Source organism: Passer montanus, unplaced genomic scaffold, assembly GCF_014805655.1.
Source record: "Passer montanus isolate IOZ18808 unplaced genomic scaffold, ASM1480565v1 scaffold297, whole genome shotgun sequence".
Lineage (NCBI taxonomy): Eukaryota > Metazoa > Chordata > Aves > Passeriformes > Passeridae > Passer > Passer montanus.
Window position 1 is genome coordinate 1 of NW_024367674.1, and position 19,095 is coordinate 19,095.

The 19,095-nt window shown below is 47.8% G+C and overlaps 2 protein-coding genes across 2 annotated transcripts; both read left to right on the forward strand.

Moving 5' to 3' along the window:
* Positions 1-4: 4 nt before the first annotated feature.
* Positions 5-2,285, forward strand: LOC120504508 (cathepsin G-like; the record flags this gene model as incomplete). The annotated part of the gene is made up of 4 exons (XM_039714023.1): positions 5-129; positions 1,019-1,166; positions 1,283-1,540; positions 1,967-2,285. Coding segments are annotated over 4 exons (711 nt in total), but the record flags the coding sequence as incomplete, so codon positions are not given.
* A 9,247-nt stretch (positions 2,286-11,532) lies between these two features.
* DAD1 (defender against cell death 1) lies at positions 11,533-13,686 on the forward strand. The gene is made up of 3 exons (XM_039714021.1): positions 11,533-11,787; positions 12,817-12,966; positions 13,500-13,686. The coding sequence occupies exons 1-2, from the start codon at positions 11,553-11,555 to the stop codon at positions 12,945-12,947; spliced, it is 366 nt and encodes a 121-aa protein (XP_039569955.1). The 5' UTR covers positions 11,533-11,552; the 3' UTR covers positions 12,948-12,966; positions 13,500-13,686.
* Positions 13,687-19,095: the final 5,409 nt, after the last annotated feature.

A 19,095-nucleotide genomic window follows, 5' to 3' on the forward strand; every position in this document is an offset into this window, starting at 1 on the left:
TAAGCCCCACTCCAGGCCCTACATGGCTCGTTTAGAAATTAAGAGTGGCTCAAAAACTAGTTATTGTGGAGGGTTCCTGATTCGTCCAGACGCAGTGCTCTCAGCAGCTCACTGTGTGGATAAAATAGGGTAAGACTCCATTGTTCTTGTACAGGTGACTTTTTCCAGTCTCACATAGTCCCAGGGGCCCTCAGCCCTGGTCTAGACAGAAACATTGCTCCGTGTCTCTTCAGGCAGAGCAAGGATCTCTGGAGATGAGCTCCCCTCTGTGAGTGCAGGAATTGTTTGCCAGGGGCTGAGTGACCTTGGGATACAGGAATGCTCCCAGGGTCTCCAGGGTCATGGCTCCTCCCATGGTTCCTCTAAGCCATGAGGCTTAGAGCTGCTGCTGGAGAAGGGGTCCAGGGTCCCCCTGCCCTGCTTCCCTTTGTCCTCAGCAGGGGCAGCTCCCACCTGTGTCAGTGTGGGGTGAGGGATCCACAGCTGGGCTGGGGAAGGAACCCAGGGTAGTGGTAGTGAGCTCTTGTATGGGGAATGATGAGTGTTGACTCTATGACTGTAGAAGGTTGATCAAATGTTTTATTAAGCTATATTATACTACTACACTGTATTATTCTATACTTCTAAGAAAAAACTGATTGTTCTTGTTAGACAGGCTGATACACTCATGGATCTAATGGGCTAATGAATCAAAACACTATCACTAGAGTCTAATTATGGAATTACTGTTTGGTAAATAATTTCTATAACACATTCCACATGTGCACAACAATGGGCACAGCAAATTAAGATAAGAACTGTTTCTTATTCTTTCTCTGAGCTTTCTCACTGCCTTCCCCAGGAAAATCCTGGGAAAGTCTGTTTCTCTCTCTGTTCAGAGGACATGTGATTACCACAGTCCAGGTGGGAAAGGACAACTTTCTGAGAGCTGCTTTGGGGAGGTTTCTCCCTTGAACCACCTGTCCTGAGGGCTGTGTTCCTGTCAATGCAGCTGGGATGTGTTGGTGTTTCCTGGCAGGACAGTGAGGGTCACTGTGATTCTGGGAGCCCACGACGTGACCAGCCGCGAGCAAAGCCAGCAGAAGATCCGTGTTGGACAATGGGTCATCCATCCCGACTATCAGTCATCCCCTGATTACGTTAAAAATGACATTGTGCTGCTGAAGGTATGACCCAACTCATCCTTCCTTCCTGAGGGATCTCCCCGTGGTCACCTCCCCAAATTCTGAACTTGCTGCTAATCCTTCGCTGGCTCTAACCCCGTGTTCTCTCTGCATGACAGCTGAAGCCAAGGGCCAGGATCAATGAGAATGTGCAATTTATCTCCATACCCAGGAGAAATGAGCATCTGAGAGAAGGAGCTTTATGTAGGGTGTCTGGCTGGGGCTTGACATCTGACACAGGGAACAGGAGTAATGTGTTGAGGGAGGTGGAACTGAAGGTGCAAAAGGAGGAAATATGTCAGCAGCTTTTCAAAAACTACCAGCGTCAGTCCATGATCTGTGTTGGTGATGAATACAGTAAAAAAGCATCAGGCAGGGTAAGTGCTGTTTTGGGCTGCAGGCTTGGGAGGAGGTTGGGACTGGACGGTCAGCTTGGTTCTCAGGTGAAAATAAAAGGACACCACAATGAAACAGGACCTTCTGAATTATGAGCTGGGGGTGCTCACAGAAGCTCTGAGGCTGATGTGCCCCCCTGGCCAAAGGAGGGTCACTATGTCTAAAGTGGGTCCGTGTTCTTTTGGAGTTTTTGAATCTCAAAGAGCTTCCAAGACTGAATTGTTTCATGGGTGGGCTCAGAGGAGCAGTGAGGCAGCTACAGACCCTGAGAGCTGGGTCTGGAGGGAGGGAGGTGCTTGGAAGAGGAGGTTCTTCACATGAAGGGAGGGAAGAGGAAACTTGCTCCTAAAGGCAGGGAGAGCTGAGCTGTGGCATGTATGACCCCTCTCACTCCTTTCATGACACAGGGTGATTCTGGTGGCCCATTAGTCTGCAAGAAGAAGGCTCATGGCATTGTTTCTTATGCACGTAAACGCCACCGCTTCCCTGAGGTATTCACGAGGATCTCATACTTTGAGCCCTGGATACGTGAGCAGCTGAGGAGATTTGCACTCCAAGATATTCCTTACTCTCCATTCTCTGATTAAAATGCTCAGTGCCCTTCTCCACAATGCATCAAGAAGCCCCCAGGAGCAGCTGAAGTGGAGTCAGAGAAGTCCCCGTGGTGCAGGCACAGCTTTGGCACTAAGGAGAGTGTCCGTGGCAAGGTCCAAATGCAGGTCCCAAGTACAGCCAGCTTCCCAGTGCTCCCTTCCTCCCACTGTTGCTCCAGCTCTGCTTCTGGCCATCAATAAAAGCATGTTCAAACTCTGTTGTGTCTGCAGCCTTCTTGGGAGCTGGATGCAAACCCTGAGTGGGAGCAGGAGGAGATGACACTCTGGGAGATGCTGGGCATAGGTGGGACATGCAGGACAGGTCTCAGTCCCCAAATGCTTCCCTTGTCTCCATCAGCCTCTTGCAGTCCAGCCAGCAGGCACAGCCTGTACAGAACATTTATCCAGGCTTTCAGAAACAGAGTCATCTCCACCTGCAAAGGGAGATCAGGTGGGTTTCCAGTACCAATCTGAACCCCTCTTTTGATGCTTAGACAGACTAAAGACTAGCCAGCCTGTTTACAGCCCTTTACACCTGTAAAATGCCTGTGGGTAGAACTGGAAACTTTCTCCCACTGGATCAGCTGATCAGACCTGCCTGGGTCAGGAGGTGCCCTTGTGGTGCAGAAAATGTCAAATATGGCTGAGGCAAAAGCAGTCTTTTACAAATTTATTTTTGGAGAGGCACCAGCAGTTTCATTGATTGGCTAAACCCTGGCTCAATGTGGGCCCATAATCACACCCTCTGGAACTGTCTGTGTCTGGTGTCAGAGCAGTGTGAAGGCAGCCCCTGCTGTGTTCTCATGGAGGTCACCGTGCTGAACACCACATCCCTGCTCACCACCACATCCCTGCTCACCACCACTTCCCTTTCCTGCTCTGGTGGTATCGCCCCACCTTTGTGCTGCAACCACTATAGCCTTCCCCACCCTGAAGACACTGTCTGCAAACCACTGATCACGGATGGGAAACCCTGCATGCAGATGGTCACCAGAGCAACCAGAGCATGAATTGGAGCTGTTTCTACTCTGCTGCACACTGACACTGCCCTAGAGTCACACAAAATGGTCGAGGTGAGAAGGGACCTTCAGTTGTTGTCTGGTCCAATGCCCCTGCTCGAGCATGGCCACCTAAAGCACCGACTGCTCAGGACCAGTTCCAGGTGTTTTTGGAACATCTCCGAGCCTGGAGACACCACAACCTCTCTGACCAACCTGTAGCAGTGCTTGGTCACCCTCACAGATGGATGTGTTTGCTGAATGCTCAGACAGAGCCTCTCGTGTTTCAGTTTGTGCCCATTGGCTCTTGTCCTGTCGCTGTACACCACTCTGAAATAAATGTGTATGTCTTCCATGTCTATCCTATCTTCAGAGACTTACATCCGTGGATAATATTCCACCACGACCTGCTCTTTCCAGGGTAAAAGCTCAGCTGTACCAGGTATTCCCTGTAGGAGAGATGTCCCAGTCCCTTCACCACCTCCATGCCACTTTGTTGAACTCTCCCCAGCACATCTGTGTCTCTTTTACTGGGAGCTCAGAACTGCCCATGGTACTCCAGGTGCCACCTCACTAGTGCTGAGTAGAGAGGAAGGATCACCTCCCTCAAGGTTACTGGAAACAGCATCCTAGAATAATTTGAGTAGTAAGAAATCATCTAATTCATCCCCTATGCAATGAGCAGGGACATCTTCTGATAGACCAAGTTAACCAAGTTACTCAGAGCCCCATCCAATCTTGCATGTTTCCAGGGATGGGGCATCTAAAGCTCTCTGGGCAGCCCATTTAATTGTTTTGACACGCTCATAATAAAAAAATTTCTTTCTTATGTCTAATCTAATAATTAAGATGCTAATAATATTCTTTACATATATTCTAATAAGTAAGTGGTTTATCTACTGTCTTTTAATTTAAAATTATTTGCCTTGTATACTGCAACAGGCCCCAATACAGACATCTGAGTGACAGGACTCATCATGATTTCCAGGGAGATATTCAGTTTTTCCGAATTTATTGTTTAAATATTTCTCATTCTAATTGTGCCTGAAAATTTCTATCACCTGTCCATCTCCTCAGTGAACCAGTTCTTTTCAGGGTTCATGTCCTGGGAAAACTGGAGTGCAGGGGGGTCAGAGTAAAATATATGACATTATTTGTTAATTAAGATTTTTTTGCTTTCAATCATTTAAAAAGGCCTTGAAAGCCTTTTGCAATGGTGATGAATATTGCTTCTGTCTCTGTGTATAATTAGTACAGCAGGTAAAGGTAGTGCTAATTAGAGCAGAGAAAGGCTTTGCAAACAAAGCCTTTGGCACTGCTGTGGGTTGCAGTAACAGGAGAAGAGGCTGGAATTAGAATTGTCTTATTGCCAGCACATTAATCAAACTTTGACTCAGGTCTCTCCCTGCTTGATCCCAAAGACATTTTCCTCTCTGTGCCTGATTCCCACCAGGGTATAAACAGGACTAATTCCCTATTAAAATGTTTCCATTTCCATTCTCCCTGTCACACGTAATTAGAACAAAAGACAAAGAGAAATTAAGCTGTAGGTATTCACTGAAACACAGCTGGGAGCTCCCTAATTAACCACACAATGCTTCCAGCACAAGAACAACCACAGAGCTCATTATGGCTGTCAGATTTTAATGAGCCCCTGCAGGACTGTGGTACCAGCTCCCAGCTCCTCGTGGCTGTGGCACAGTCTGGCAAGGTGCCCTGAGGAAATGACAAGGCAGAAGCAGGAACAAACTTACTGGGAGCTTTAACAGAGCCCAGTGCGAGGTGAGAGACCAGAAACAGAGTTGGACAAAGTGTTCCCAGCAGGGCTCATTAAGGCACAGACTAACAGACTTTGATTACAGACAGTTCAGCAAGCCTCCAACTTCTGCACCAACCTTCCCTCTCAGAAGTCCAGCAGCAGGCCCAGGCAGTGCCAGGGTGGTGCTGTCTGTCAGCAACCCACCCCCAGGCAGGGCAAAGGAGGGAACAGACCCAAACCTGCTCTTGCAAACCACGGGCAGAGGCACAGCCTGCTCTGCAGGTGTCAGCTGGTCCCGAGTCGGGTCTTGACGACGACGTTCGCTGTGGCTGCAACAGAGTGAGTGCAGCACTCACTGCAATGCTCAGTGACTGCAACAGTGACTGCAACAGAGTGACTGCAACGCTGTCACTGCAACACTCACTGCAATGCATAGTGACTGCAACAAAGTGGTTGCAGCATTGTCACTGCACACATAATGATTGCAACAGAGCGACTGCAACAGCTGGGATGGGTGGGAAAACACTGAAACACAGTGTGCAACATTGTTACTGCAACAGTCACTGCAATGCACTACAGCAACACTGTCACTGCAACATACACAGTGACTGCAACACAGTGACTGCAACACTGTTACTGCAGTACTTTATGGCGATAGTCACTGCAATGCACAATGACTGCAACACTGTCAGTGAAACAATGTGACTGCAACACAGTCACTGCAACAGTGACTGCAACACTCTCACTGTATCACTGTCACTGCAATGCACAGTGACTGCAACAGAGTAACTGCAACACAGTGGCAGCAACATTGCAACACATGCGGTGACAGCAACACACAGTGACTGCAACCCACAGTGCCGACCCCTTGAGGGCCCAGCAGCCACCCCACCCAGCTCCCTCCAGCCTGCTCTGGGTGAGCCCTACAGGGCTCAGCCCAGAACTGCTGCTGCAATGCTGTGGCTGCAATGCTGTGGCTGCAACAGAGGGACTGCAACAGAGTGAGTGCAACACTCGCTGCAATGCTCAGTGACTTCAGCAGAGTGACTGCAACACTGTCACTGCAACACTCACTGCAATGCATTGTGACTGCAACAGAGTTGCTGCAACACTGTCACTGCATCACTGTCACTGCAACACGACTGCAACATAGTGACTGCAACAGTGACACTGCAACACAGTGTGCAACATTGTCACTGCAACAGTCACTGCAACAGTCACTGCAATGCACTACTGCAACACTGTCACGGCAACATACACAGTGACTGCAACACTGTTACTGCAATACTTTACTGCAACACTGTCACTGCAACAGACTGCAACACTCTCATTGTATCACTGTCACTGCAATGCACAGTGAATGCAACAGAGTAACTGCAACACAGTGGCAGCAACATTGCAACACATGCAGTGACAGCAACCCACAGTGCCTGCAACCCACAGTGCCGACCCCTTGAGGGCCCAGCAGCCACCCCACCCAGCTCCCTCCAGCCTGCTCTGGGTGAGCCCTGCATTCAAACATCCAGGTTTAAATGCAGCACCCCAGGCCTTGTCCTCTGCTCCATCAGAGCTTTAGCACATCCCTCTCTGCTCAGTGAGATAAACCTTAAGGAGGATGCTGGGCAAGGCATGGCTGTAGAACTCATGTTGATTTTTGCCATCAGTGTTTGGCTTAGAAAAGAAAAGTTTTGAAGTTCACATAAATGGCTGAAAACCACAGAGATGACAATTACAAACTAATATGAATATGAAATGTCTAAAAGTGTGGAACCAGTTAAAAGTTTTCACATGTAATTTAACTTTTGAAAAAATATTCCCACTTGCAGCTGTGTAGCATTCACACCCACTGAGACAATTGTAGTCATGTTGGTATAGTTACTTCAAACAAGAGATTGGATTGTTCCCTCTGAATTTGATTCATTCATCTTTAGACCTATCTTTAGCTGTCTAAAAAAATTATTCCTTAAATCTAAAGATTCAGCTGTCCTTTTCACTCTGACAAAGTGAAACAGGACTCTGTGTAGAAGAGTGGGATTGCAATCAGCTGATGTGGGAAATCACTGCTTAGATGAAATATGGACACCCAGGCAACTGGTGAAATCCATAAAGAGAGAACCCTTTCCCACAGAAAAGTGCCTTGTTCTCACTTTGGGCAATTAAAATCACTCAATTTAGCCAATTTGATAGTAAAAAGCCAAGGGCAAGTGTCACAGGCTCTGAGGGCTAAATATTTAATGAGAAGCTTTTCTCAAATACATTATTTTCCTCTATTGTCTTTTAGGGGGAAAAATGCTTAAGTTCCCTAAGCTTTAGGAAATATTCACATTTCTTGACCACTTTGCTCAGAGTATCCTTCACTTCTCTATTTGTCAAACTGTAGATGAACAGTGGAGTCACAGCAGTGTAAAAAACTGAGAAGATTAATCAGTGCTTTGAGAGTCCTAGTTGTTGGTAGGACACTTAGTAAGAGTCCATTAAAAAGTGTAGTAACAACGAGGTGGGAAAAGCAGGTGAAAAACAAGGAAAGGAGGAAGAGAAAAGATGGCATTTCTGGGATGTTCCCAAATTCCAGGGTCAGAAATGCTGTGATGACTGTTGTATTTCTACATTCACCATTTGCCATCAAATTCAAGAAGAAATGCATCACAGCCTGTAAAGCATCAAGAACTACATTTCATCATTGATCCATTATCACTTTTATTGAGATTACAGAGGAAAGATTACACTGTTACCATCACTTGGTTCTACTACTTATTTCCTTTTTAAGCAGTTCTTGCACATTCTCCAGACAATAATCTGTGAGAGAGATCATTGGGTATGTTTCATTTTTCCTTCTGCAAATTTTGTAACAAAATAATTTCCTTGGATTTGGAAAGCATCCCACAGAATTGCAGCAGGATGTTTTGACAACCATGTCTTGCAACCACACCAGACCAATACAACCAGTGGAAAACTGTTAAGACATATTTTCTAAGAATTGTAAAGATTGATTAACATTTCTGGATACCAAACTTTATAAAAATCTGAAATATCCAGAAAAAACATTGAGGAAAATAAGGAATGGTATGACTTTCCTCCCTTGGCAATATTTTTGACGCCTGCAGGGTCAGAGAATGTTGATACTCTGGCCAACAGACACAAGCTATGATTTAGAAATCTTCAATCTAAAGAAGAAAGGAAGAGAGGGGAATTCTTGAGTGGGAGCCCATGCCCATTTCATCATCAAATGCTATTTTGTTTCAGCTAGCACAGAGATTATTTTCCTCTTAGTAGCTGCAGCAATGCTGTGGTTTGGATTGAGTACAGGAATAATATTGATAACACATGGACGGGTTAGTGTTCACTCAAATCAAGTGTTCAGTTTGCCAGGCTCTGCCTGTGAGCAGGCGAATGAGAAGCCAGGGGGGAGCAGGGCTAGGACAACTGACCTGAATTGACCAAATATTGTATTTGCAGGGTGTCCAGACAAAGGAAGGAATGATGAATCTGACTCTATATTCTCAGAAGGCTAATTTATTATTATATGAGATGACATAATATGATATGATAAAATATTAAATAATGTTATGCTAAACTATACTAAAAATACAGAAAGGATACTTACAGAATGCTAAAAAGATAATAATGAAAACTTGTGGCTCTTTCCAGAGTCCTGACACAGCTTGGCCCCAGTTGGCAATGAGACAAAACAACTCACAGCAGATCCAATGAAACAATCACCTGTGGGTAAACAATCTGCAAACACATTCCAAAGGAGCAAAACACAGGAGAAGCAAATGAGATAAGAATTGTTTTCCTTTTCTCTGAGGCTTCTCAGCTTCCCAGGAGAAAAATCCTGGGCAAAGGGATTTTTCGGAAAATATGAACGTAACAGCCAAAGGGATCTTCCACACCCCAGAACACATTCCCAGTACATGAACTGGGCAGCGCTGGCTGGGAGGCACTGGTCACTGCTCAGGGATGGGCTGGCCACTGGTCAGGACAGGAATTGTGCTGTGCACACCTTGATTCCTTTGGACTTTATTCCTCCCTCTCTGTTCCATTACTATCATTGTTAGTATTATATTTTACTTTATTTCAGTGATTAAACTATTCTTATCTCACTGCTTCACCTTTTTCCAATTCTGTTCCCACTCTGCCAGGGGAGTGAGTGCTGGTAACTAAACACCATTCAGGCAAATGGGGTTAAAGCCAGAATAAACTAGAAAATACAACAGGTACTGAAGGAAATAATGAGAAGAAATGTTTTTATTTTTTTAAATTTTAATGCAATGTTAATGACTATAACTACACATTTATCTTCTTTTCTTCTCCCTCTTATCTCCTCTCTCATTATTGTTTTTGTAGGGTGGCTTGTTTGTTTGTTTTTCTTTTTAGGGATTGGTAGTCTTCTGTCTGTCATTTGTTTATGAAAAAGTGATCTTCCAGGGATCTGGTGTCAGTTGTTACATTAAATATTTTTGCACACACGAAGAGCCTCTCTGCAGACACTCACACCTGTCACAGTCAGTGGGAACAGTCAGTGTCCAGAGGACCAACACCATGAGGCTCAACAAGACCACTGGCCAGACTGGACAGGAAGCATCACTCCAGTGGCCACAGGCTCTTCCCCTGGCATTGCTGAGAATTAGAATTCAGCCGTGCTCCAAGGAGAAGGTAATTCCACATGAAATCCTCTATGGGAGATGATGTCAGGCTGTAATTATACCCAGGGGAAAACCCACAGGAAGGAATCACAATTTGAGAGAGTTTGGGAAAAATTGGGAAAGAACACTCTCATCCTTGCATAGGTTTATTGTTTTAGCATCATCAGTGACCTTGGGTGTTCAACCACACTCTCACTGTCCAGGAGACTGGGGATATGCCCAGACTTGGAGCAAAGAACCACTCAAGCAGAAATGAAAGGACCATTCCAAGTTCCCCTGACTATCCACACAGCTGTAAAAATTACTGGTGGAGATTCCTGTATTCACTATACACAGCCAAAGCCAGCCCCAAACCTGGAAATGCCTTTGCAGCTAAGACTGAAACAAAATGTTCCATGAATTGTGCTTGGGATCAAAGATTATTGTATTTGGGATGAAGGATTATTCTCTACTGAATTAGAGGGAGGCCAAGGAATCCTGTTGATGGGTTCAGCGTGTATGTAGTGACTGTAAACAAAGCTTTGTGGAAGCTGAAGTTCTAAAAATGAAAATATTAATAAGAATGGTATTTCTGTACTTGCTTTGTGGCATGGTAGCTCAGTGTGTTCTCTGTAGCCTGTGGAGAACCTACACTGGGGCAGAGGACAAGTGTGAGAGGAAAGAAGCAGCAGAGGGGAAACCCCATGCACTGCCCATAACCCTCCCCGTGTGCTGGGGACAGTGCTGGAGTACTCTGGAATGAATGAATGAATTTGTTTATTCAGGTGTTTACTATTTAGTTTCCCACAATCTAAGCTATCTTAGTTGGCAATAAATTACATTGGTTTTCCCCAAATCCAGTATGTTTCACTCCTGGTAGAATTTGGAAATCTCTCTGTCTTTATCTCAATCTATGATAGTTTTTGTTTCTGTTTTTCCTCTTTTCCCACTGTGGGGTGGAAGGTGTGAGTAGGAATTTGGTTACTCACTAAGGCTAACCCATCCCAGCAAGGGGGAAATGCTGAGGCAAAGCTGATGCCAGGTTAACAGAAGATTAGAAAATCCTTTCTGTGCTGGCATATTTTCATTCCCAACAGGAGGAATTACATAACATCTAGAAATCATAAACCATTTGAAATCAGCATCTTTAATTCACAATACAGATGTTGCATCTAGGAAACAATTCAGATACTTGGATGGGCTACTCCACTGTCGCTGTCATATTTTCTGGAAAAATCTTTTCACCAGGATTTCTTTCCAGGGAAGCTGAGAAGACTCAGAGAAAAAGGAAAACAATATTATCTCATTTGCTTCTCCTGTGTTTTTCTGCTTTGGAATGTGGTAGGTGATTGTTTCACTGGTTTCATGTGAATTGTTTTTACTTAATGACCAGTCAGGGGCCAAGGTGTGTAGGACTCTGGAGGGAGTCACGAGTTTTTCATTAGTATCTGTCAGCTTTCTCTCTGTATCCTTTCTTCATTTCCTTCCAGCATTGGGGGACCCAGAAAATACAGGACTCCACAGTTCACATCTGCCTCAGGGAACCACCTTTGTTGTAGATTCTGGACATTCCTTCAGCCAGGAGCCCCCCTGGACACTCCTTGGGCCAGAACCCTTGGACACTTTTTGGATCACAAACCCTGGCCACTCCTTCAGCCAGGAACCCTCTGGACACTGCTTCAGCCACAAACCCCCGGGAATTGCTTCAGCCAAAACCCTCAAACCCTCTTTCGGCCACAAACCCCCGGACATTACTTTAGTCAGGAATCCCCGACACTCCCTCAGCCGAGTCCCCTCAGGTAAGGCCCCGCCCCCAGCCGCAGCGCCGGGCTCTGATTGGCTTTCGGCAGGAACAACTCTCTAATCTGCCCAGCAACAGCCAGCTCTGCGCTCTTATTGGCTCTTGACAAACACAGGGGTGCGGACTCCGCGGACCCATCAGCGCATGCGCAGTTTCCCCAATCGCTCTAACGCCACGTCAGTGCGCGCCCGCGCGGTGCGGGAGGGCGGCGCGGCGCATGCGCGGTGCGGCGGCGGCGGCCATGGCGGGCTCGGTGCGGGCCGTGGCGCGGCGCTTCCTGTCCGAGTACGGCGGCGGCACCGCCGGGCGCCTCAAGGCGCTGGACGCCTTCCTGCTCTACGTGCTGCTCACGGGCGCGCTGCAGTTCGGATACTGCCTGGGCGTCGGCACCTTCCCCTTCAACTCCTTCCTCAGCGGCTTCATCTCGGCCGTCGGCAGCTTCATCCTGGGCGGTCAGTGCCGGCCCCTCACGGCCGTGCCGCGGGTCGGGCTCAGCTGAGCCGCCGGGAGGGGCGGGGAGCCTTGGGGATCAGCACTCCCAGCCCTTTCCTGAGCTCTCTGTTCCCCTCCCCTTCAGCCGAGCAGCCCCGGGGCCCTCAGCACCTTCAGCCCTGTTCCGAGCTCGCCGTTCCTCTCCCCCTCACCCGGGAACCCCGGGACCCTCAGCACTCCCAGCCCTTTCCTGAGCTCCCGTTCCTCTCCCCTGCTCTGCAGCTGCGGGGCCGGCCCGGAGCTTTGTCCCCCGGCTGTCCTCGCAGCTCGCTGGGACAGAGAGTGCCGCAGGGACACGGTGCTGCTCCCCAGAGTACCCCAGAGCCGCCCTGTTTCTGTCAGCCCTCCTCATGGCTGTGAGAGCTGGGGGTGTTCAGGGGAGGAGGAGGTTGCAGTGAGACCTGAGAGCCTCGTCCAGGGCTAAAGGGGCTCCAAAACAGCTGGAGAGGGGTTTTGGACAAGGGCTGGGGTGGCAGGACAAGGGGGAATGGCTTCCCACTGCCAAGGTGCAGGGATGGGTGGGATATTGGGCAGGAATTGTTCCCTGTGAGGGTGGGGAGGCCCTGGCCCAGGGTGCCCAGACTGCTGTAGTTCCTGGAAGTGAGTTTAGATGGGGCTTGGAGCACCCTGGGATAGTGGAAGGTGTCCCTGGGATTGGAATGAGATCTCTAAGGTCCCTTCCAGCCCAAATCATTCTGTTTCCAACACCCCCAACAGAGGAATAGCCACACTTCTGTGTGAGTCCAGTGCTGCTCTGAGCCTGTTCCCCCCAGGGCTCTGGGCACCCTGTGCTGCGTGTGCTGCTGTGGGAGCACTGACTCCATGGCAGCCCTGTCCAAATTCCCTGGCAGTTCTCTAGGAACAATGGAGTAACTTCTCCCTGGGGGGACAGTGACCCATCCTGGGCTGGGCTGCCCCAGGAAGGCTTTGCTTTCCTCCCTGACTTCCTCCTGTGCTCACTGATGGCTCCTTGTCTCTGTGCTGTGCAGTTTGCCTCCGGATCCAGATCAACCCCCAGAACAAGGGCGAGTTCCAGGGCATTTCCCCAGAGAGGGCCTTCGCTGATTTCCTCTTTGCCAACACCATTCTCCACCTCGTCGTCATCAACTTCGTTGGCTGAGCCTGGGAGAGGCTGACAGGTACTGATCTGTGGGGTCACTAAAGGGGCAACCCCAGGACTGATCTGGGGGTCACTAAAGGGGCAACCCAGGCCTGCAGTGCTTTTGGGGAGAACTAGAATGAGAATGAATCCAGGAGTCCCCTGAGCTCCTCCTGGCCAAGCACAGATGAGCTGTTGTCCTCTGGGTTGGCACAGAGTGAGGATTTATGCCTATCTGTTTTTGAGCCTGCCTTTTTGGCATTTTATAATTAAAGATATTACCTAGGACTGCTACAGAAGCCTACCCACATTCCTGTCTTAGGAGAGGGATTCCCCATTCTTTGCCGGAGGAGTTTAGGGAGATCCAAGTCCTGGGCTCTGTGAGGCTGAGGCATGGCTGGGTTCAGGTCTGGAGTTTCTTTGCAGCTGGGGACAGGGACACTTGGGTGTTGGGGAGTGGGGACATGCCCTGCTGTTACTCTTACAAGGTGCCACAAGGTCACTGGGGCTTGGGGGAGCCCTGTCCCCTATGCTCTGCAGTAGCATTGCTGATGTAGCCTGCTCTCTTTCCAGGTCTTGAACTGCTCCTGATGGCAAAGCCTGGCATGGGGAAGTGCCCAGCACACTCTCACCTTCCCTGGTGGAGGAAGGGGACACAGGGCTCAAGATTTGCCCCTCTCAGAGTGTCCTGTGGAGGGGTCTGCAGCCTCACTGTGTAACTGTGATCCTTTCCATCAATAAAACCCTTTATGACACTGCAGCCTTTTCCATACTGGGGACAAATACAGAGCTTCTCCTGCATCCATGTTCCCTCTCAGACTCCCTGGTTTTACCTCTCCCTGGTTTTACCTCTCTCCCTTCCTTTCTACCCAGCAGGCTTTTTTTCCTGTGCCCCACTTTTGGAGGGAAGCAGGAAACAAGCGATCATGGAAACTCAATTGTCATCCACCCTTTTCATCTCCCTCTTTCCTGCCTTTTGATCTCCCAGAGTCTGTTGCCAACGTGCCCCCGGGCTTGAAAGCTGTGGAACATTTCAGCTGAGGCTGTGGTTAGTGGTCACACAGGGAGGGAAGTGTCCTCCAGCACGTCCCCAGTTCCTACAGAGCCTCCCACATCCCTCAGAGACACAGGGGCCACACCTGAGAGTCCCAGCTGGACTTCGAGGCTCACTGAGGCCTGTGGGTGATCTGTGGTGTCAGTGTGCTGCACTCTGACGTGTGACAAACACAGGGATGTTGGCATGGACCTCGGAGTGCCACTGGAGCTGCTCTGGGGCCAGGGAGGAGCTGCCCCCTCAGAATCACAGAATTGGGGCTGGAGGATTGTCCAGTCCAACCAGCACTGCCACTGTAACCAAACCTCAGCACCCAGCACCAGATCCTGGCACCTCCTGAGAACCCAGTGTGGTAAAATCAGGCAACCCCAGCTCTGGGAATGATTGGCATCTGACTCCAAGGCTTTTGAATGCTGAACACTCACTTTATTAAAACTTATATTTTATTACACTATACTATAACTATACTACATCATACTTACTTCTGACTAACTACTCAAAACTCGTGACTGTCCCCCAAGAGTCCCAACACACACACGTGGATCCAATTGGTCAATGAACCATCTATTTTGTTACACTATACTATAACTATACTACATCATACTTACTTCTGACTAACTACTCAAAACTTGTGACTGTCCCCCAAGAGTCCCAACACACACACGTGGATCCAATTGGTCAATGAACCAAATCACCATCACCACAATCCCGTCAAGCCATCACCTTGGGTGAACAATCTCCAGAACACATTCCACATGAGGACAACAGGAGCAGCAAATTAATAAGAATTGGTTTTTCTCTGAGGTTTCTTGCTGCACTTCCCAGGAAATATCCTTGGGAAGTTGTGCCTTGCTTTTCTCTGGGAAGAGAAATGCGGCCACACCCCAGGGGTGGTGGCTCCACCGCTGCCCTGGGCAGCCCTTCCAAGGCCTGATCACCCTGGTCTGATCTGAGTCTCTCCTGTCTCAGCTCAGTTCCATTCCCAGGTCCCCTCACTGCAGGCACAGCACAAGAGACCGACCCCAGCTCACTACAGGTGTGATGTGAGCCCCTCTGAGCCACCTCTTCTCCATGCGGAACAACCCCAGCTCCCTCAGCCATGCCCCAGAAGAGAAATACTTTCTAGTCCTTTTGTGAGCCTTTTTGCTGTTCACTGGACACACTCCAGCCCCTCAAAGTCCTTTTTAAAGTGAGGGGTCCAGAACTGAAAGCAGCACTCGAGCTGCAGGGGTGATCCCTGCCCTGCTCTCGGCACCAGCCCGGCTGCTGTTGGCCTCCTTGGCCACTTGGGCACACTGTTGGCTCGCAGCTGGAGCCAGCACTGCCGGGTCCCTTCTGCTGAACATCGAGCCACTCCTCCCCAGCCTGGAGCTGCTGTGACTCCAGGGCAGGAGCAGCACTTGAACCTCGTGCCCTGGAGCTTTGTCCACTGATGGAGTGTGTCCAGGCCTCTCTAGAACCTTCATGAGGTTCTGTGTTCACGCTGGTCTGCTTCGTTCTTGTCTGGTTTTCTCTGCTGCTGAAGCACTGGGGAGGTAAAACCTTGAGAGCCTTGGTACTCCATGGCATGGAAATGTTTGTGTGCTGCACTGAGGACATGGAACTTTGGGTCTCTGATAGCTTCACAACCTCTCATAATTCTATTTTGGCTTCTCTTTATCACCTTTTTAACATTTCCAGCTGTGCTGCAGTCATTAAACCTGTAAAAGCCTGAAACCTGGGGCTCCCAAATGTCTTGCCTGACACGGGCTGTGAGGGGTCAGGGTTTTCACTGTCCTGGCCGATGGGTCAGGGTCAAAGGATGAGATGGCCACAATACACAGAGTATCAGCATGCAGCATCAGAAAGCTTCAGCCCACACAGGTAACAGCACAGCACTTCAGAAGGCTTCAAGCATTGACCCTTCTTGTTCTTTAGCCCAAGCTTTTATCCCCTCCTGTGTAGGAATGTGTCCCCTGTGGATGGAGTAACCAAATTATCCTTTGTCTCCTTAAAAAGGAAAAAAGCTCAGAAGTTTCTCTCCTCAATTGGGTAAAAAGACACCTCACAGGACTTGAGGACTTCACCTCAAAGTTAAGGATACCCAATTGGACAGAAGCCAAAAAGTCCCACCTAAGCAATTCACTAGAAAAAGAAGAGAAAAAAAAATGAACTAATTGCTTTTGTGAGGTAATTTAGCAGGAGCAACAGCCTCTTGCCCCTAGCTTGGGTTTTCTCTGTAAAGAGCTTTGTTATTTTGCCTTTTATTAAAACTTTTCTGTTTCCAACACTACCTCAGAAGTACCACTGAAAAATAGAAAAGCTAAAACCTGAGGTGTCACCCCCACCACGCTTTACAATGCATTTCTGCCCTCCTTTCCCTGCCCACTCTATTCATAGCTCAATCCTTCCTGCTGCACCCAAAACAGCTCCCCAAGTGCAGGCTGCGGTGAGGGGAGGACACCTCAACCTCATTCCACTTTGGCTTGTGGTCTAACGTCTGCTGTTCTTTTCCACAGCCTCTCCCCTCCCTGCCACGTGCCTCCCCCATCCCCTTTGTGCTGCACTTTCCAGAGGAAGTGGTTTTTGTGGTGGGCTGCAGACGGGCACCAGTGGTGACCCAGATCTCGACTGTGGCGTCATGGAACTTGTGCTGTGGCCTCTTCCTGCCCCAGCTGGGCCACCAGCCCCTTTGCACCTCCTGCCCTGCCGGGTTATTTCCTGGCTTTGCTTTGCTCTGTGGTTTTTGTAGCTCGAAATAAACAACAAAATGCAGGGAAGGGGGGGGGGCTCGTTGTGGTGGTGGGAGATTGGCAGCCTGATATCTGAAAGTGGCTTTTGTGAAAAACACCAATCGCTTGTTTTTCAAATTTTAAAAGTTTAATAGGAATAAAATGGTTACAAAAATTAGTAATATAATTTTAGAGTAATAAAAATTTGGACAGTTAGGATTAGGACAATATGAGACAATAAAAACAAAGAATTACAGACAGTCTGAGTACCTCCTTCTGGGCAAAATAAGCCCAAAAAAGGACCTCCGTTAACAGAGGATTAACCCTTAAAAACAATAGCCTGTTGCATATTCATACACCTCATACATTATGCATAAATTCCATTCAAACAAAGGATTCTGTCTGGTCAGTGTCAACTTCTTCCTATGAATCCTGACAGGGCTGAGGAGGCAGGAAGAAGTTCGTTTCTTCTGATAACGGGGCAATAAATTCTTTTTCGCTGAAAGATTTAGGTGCCCTGTGGCTGCTATCTGGTGTGAGTCCTCTTTTTTAAAAAAGTATCTTACATAGCATAGTTTCTATTTTAACATTATGTTATAACCTAAAACTATATTTAACACACTACTTAAGAAAATTAATACAGCATCACATTCTAAGATAACACATATAATATTCATTTTCATATTTGGGGAAAGCCAATCATAAAAATACGCATTTTTCACATCTTTGGAACAGACCTTGCAAATTCAGGGCTTTGCAGGTCACATGCCAGGAGCCATTTTAGTAAAGATATTTAACTCATCTCCCACTTGGCAAATCCTGTCCCCGGAATCAGTTTAACCTGGAAGAGGAAGGACTCAGGTGTGGAAACAGAAGCAGCACAGTCCTTAACTCCTGCCCTTTCATCTGGGACTGAGTTTGAAGTGCGACATAAAAAAACATTTACTATGGTTATTAATTTTTAAAAGTGATGCTAAAGGTAGATGAGTATGGAAAGTTTTCTTTCACATCCCTGAAAGTTTCTGGGATGAGGTTAATTGGTTGGAAATCTGTGAAATGCAATGACTTATGACTTGTTATATAATTTAAATATGGTTTTGGCAGCTTCTGCAGGCTGTTTCCCAGTGGTATGGCAGATTTCATCATGACTGGGATGTAGGCTCCTGGAATCCAGCACTTCCTCCAGCTGGAGAGATGAGCATGATGCTTGTGCCAAGGGAGAGACAAGAACAAATCGCTGAACATCCGTACTGTAAAATAATCAGGGCGGTCACAGGGAAGGTTTAAAGTTGTTCTGTGTCAGGAGGGGTCAGCAGCTCTGTCCCCCTGTGCCAGGTCACCCCCTCAGGGACCTGCAGGACCAAGGCAGGAGCCAGGGAGGCTCTGCTGTGCTGCTCAGCAGAGTGGGGTCAGATCCTGGCATGGCCCTCCCACAGAGAGCCCCAGGGCTTCTGGCTAGAAGTGTTTGAATGGTGACCCTCTCCAAAAGCAGCTCCTTGTGCAGGCTGTGCCAGCTGGGTGAGGGACAGCCACCCCCACTGTCCAGAGAGGCTTTTCCTGCCACCCTGGGGGCTGCTGGAGGTGCAGGCAAGGTTCAAGCTTTGCAGGGACACTTCTCATTTCTCCCCCACAAAGGAACCTCTGGTGATGCCTTAGTGGGGAAGAGGTTTTGCAGTGACTTCTGTGAGCCAGAGAGAAGTTTGAGAAGAGGATCCATGTTTACCCCTGATACAATTTCCTACCAAGATCATTTACATAGAAACCAAGAAAGAAAGAAGGATAAATAAGAGAAACTTCAACTGCCTATTCCAATGAGCATTTTGTTTGTCTCTGGTGACCAATGAATAAAGTGAATCCATGCTTTTACTCCTGAAAGAATTTCCTACCAAGCTCATTGATGTAGAAACCAAGAAAAAAAGGAGAAATAAGAGAAACCTGAACTGCCTGTTCCAATGAGCATTTTGTTTGTTTCTGGTGACCAATGAATAAAGTGTAAACTTATGAGTTTTGTAAGAATGTATAAAAAGCATGCAGGCTATAATAAAAACAGTTTGAAACCTTCTGAAAATGGAGTGTGTTGCTTTGTATTGTCTCTGTCTGAACTACTGACACCTTAGGATTTTAGCTTTTGTATTTTTCATCTATTTGCAATCCTGCAATTCTTTCCTGTATAACTCTAAACTCCACACACAGTGTGAGCTGCTGCTTTCCCTTTCTGGGCAGACACAAAAGTTCCTCTCAAGGCCTGGGAATCCAGGACACCTCACTGCCTTGGGCCCTGAGAGATGTGAACAAAAGTTTTGAGTTGTGGGGAGCAAACTGGGGTAAATGACTTCATTACCTGAAGCTGTAATTGGAAGATTAACTCCCAATATGCAAATGGACCAAACTTAGAAAAATATAA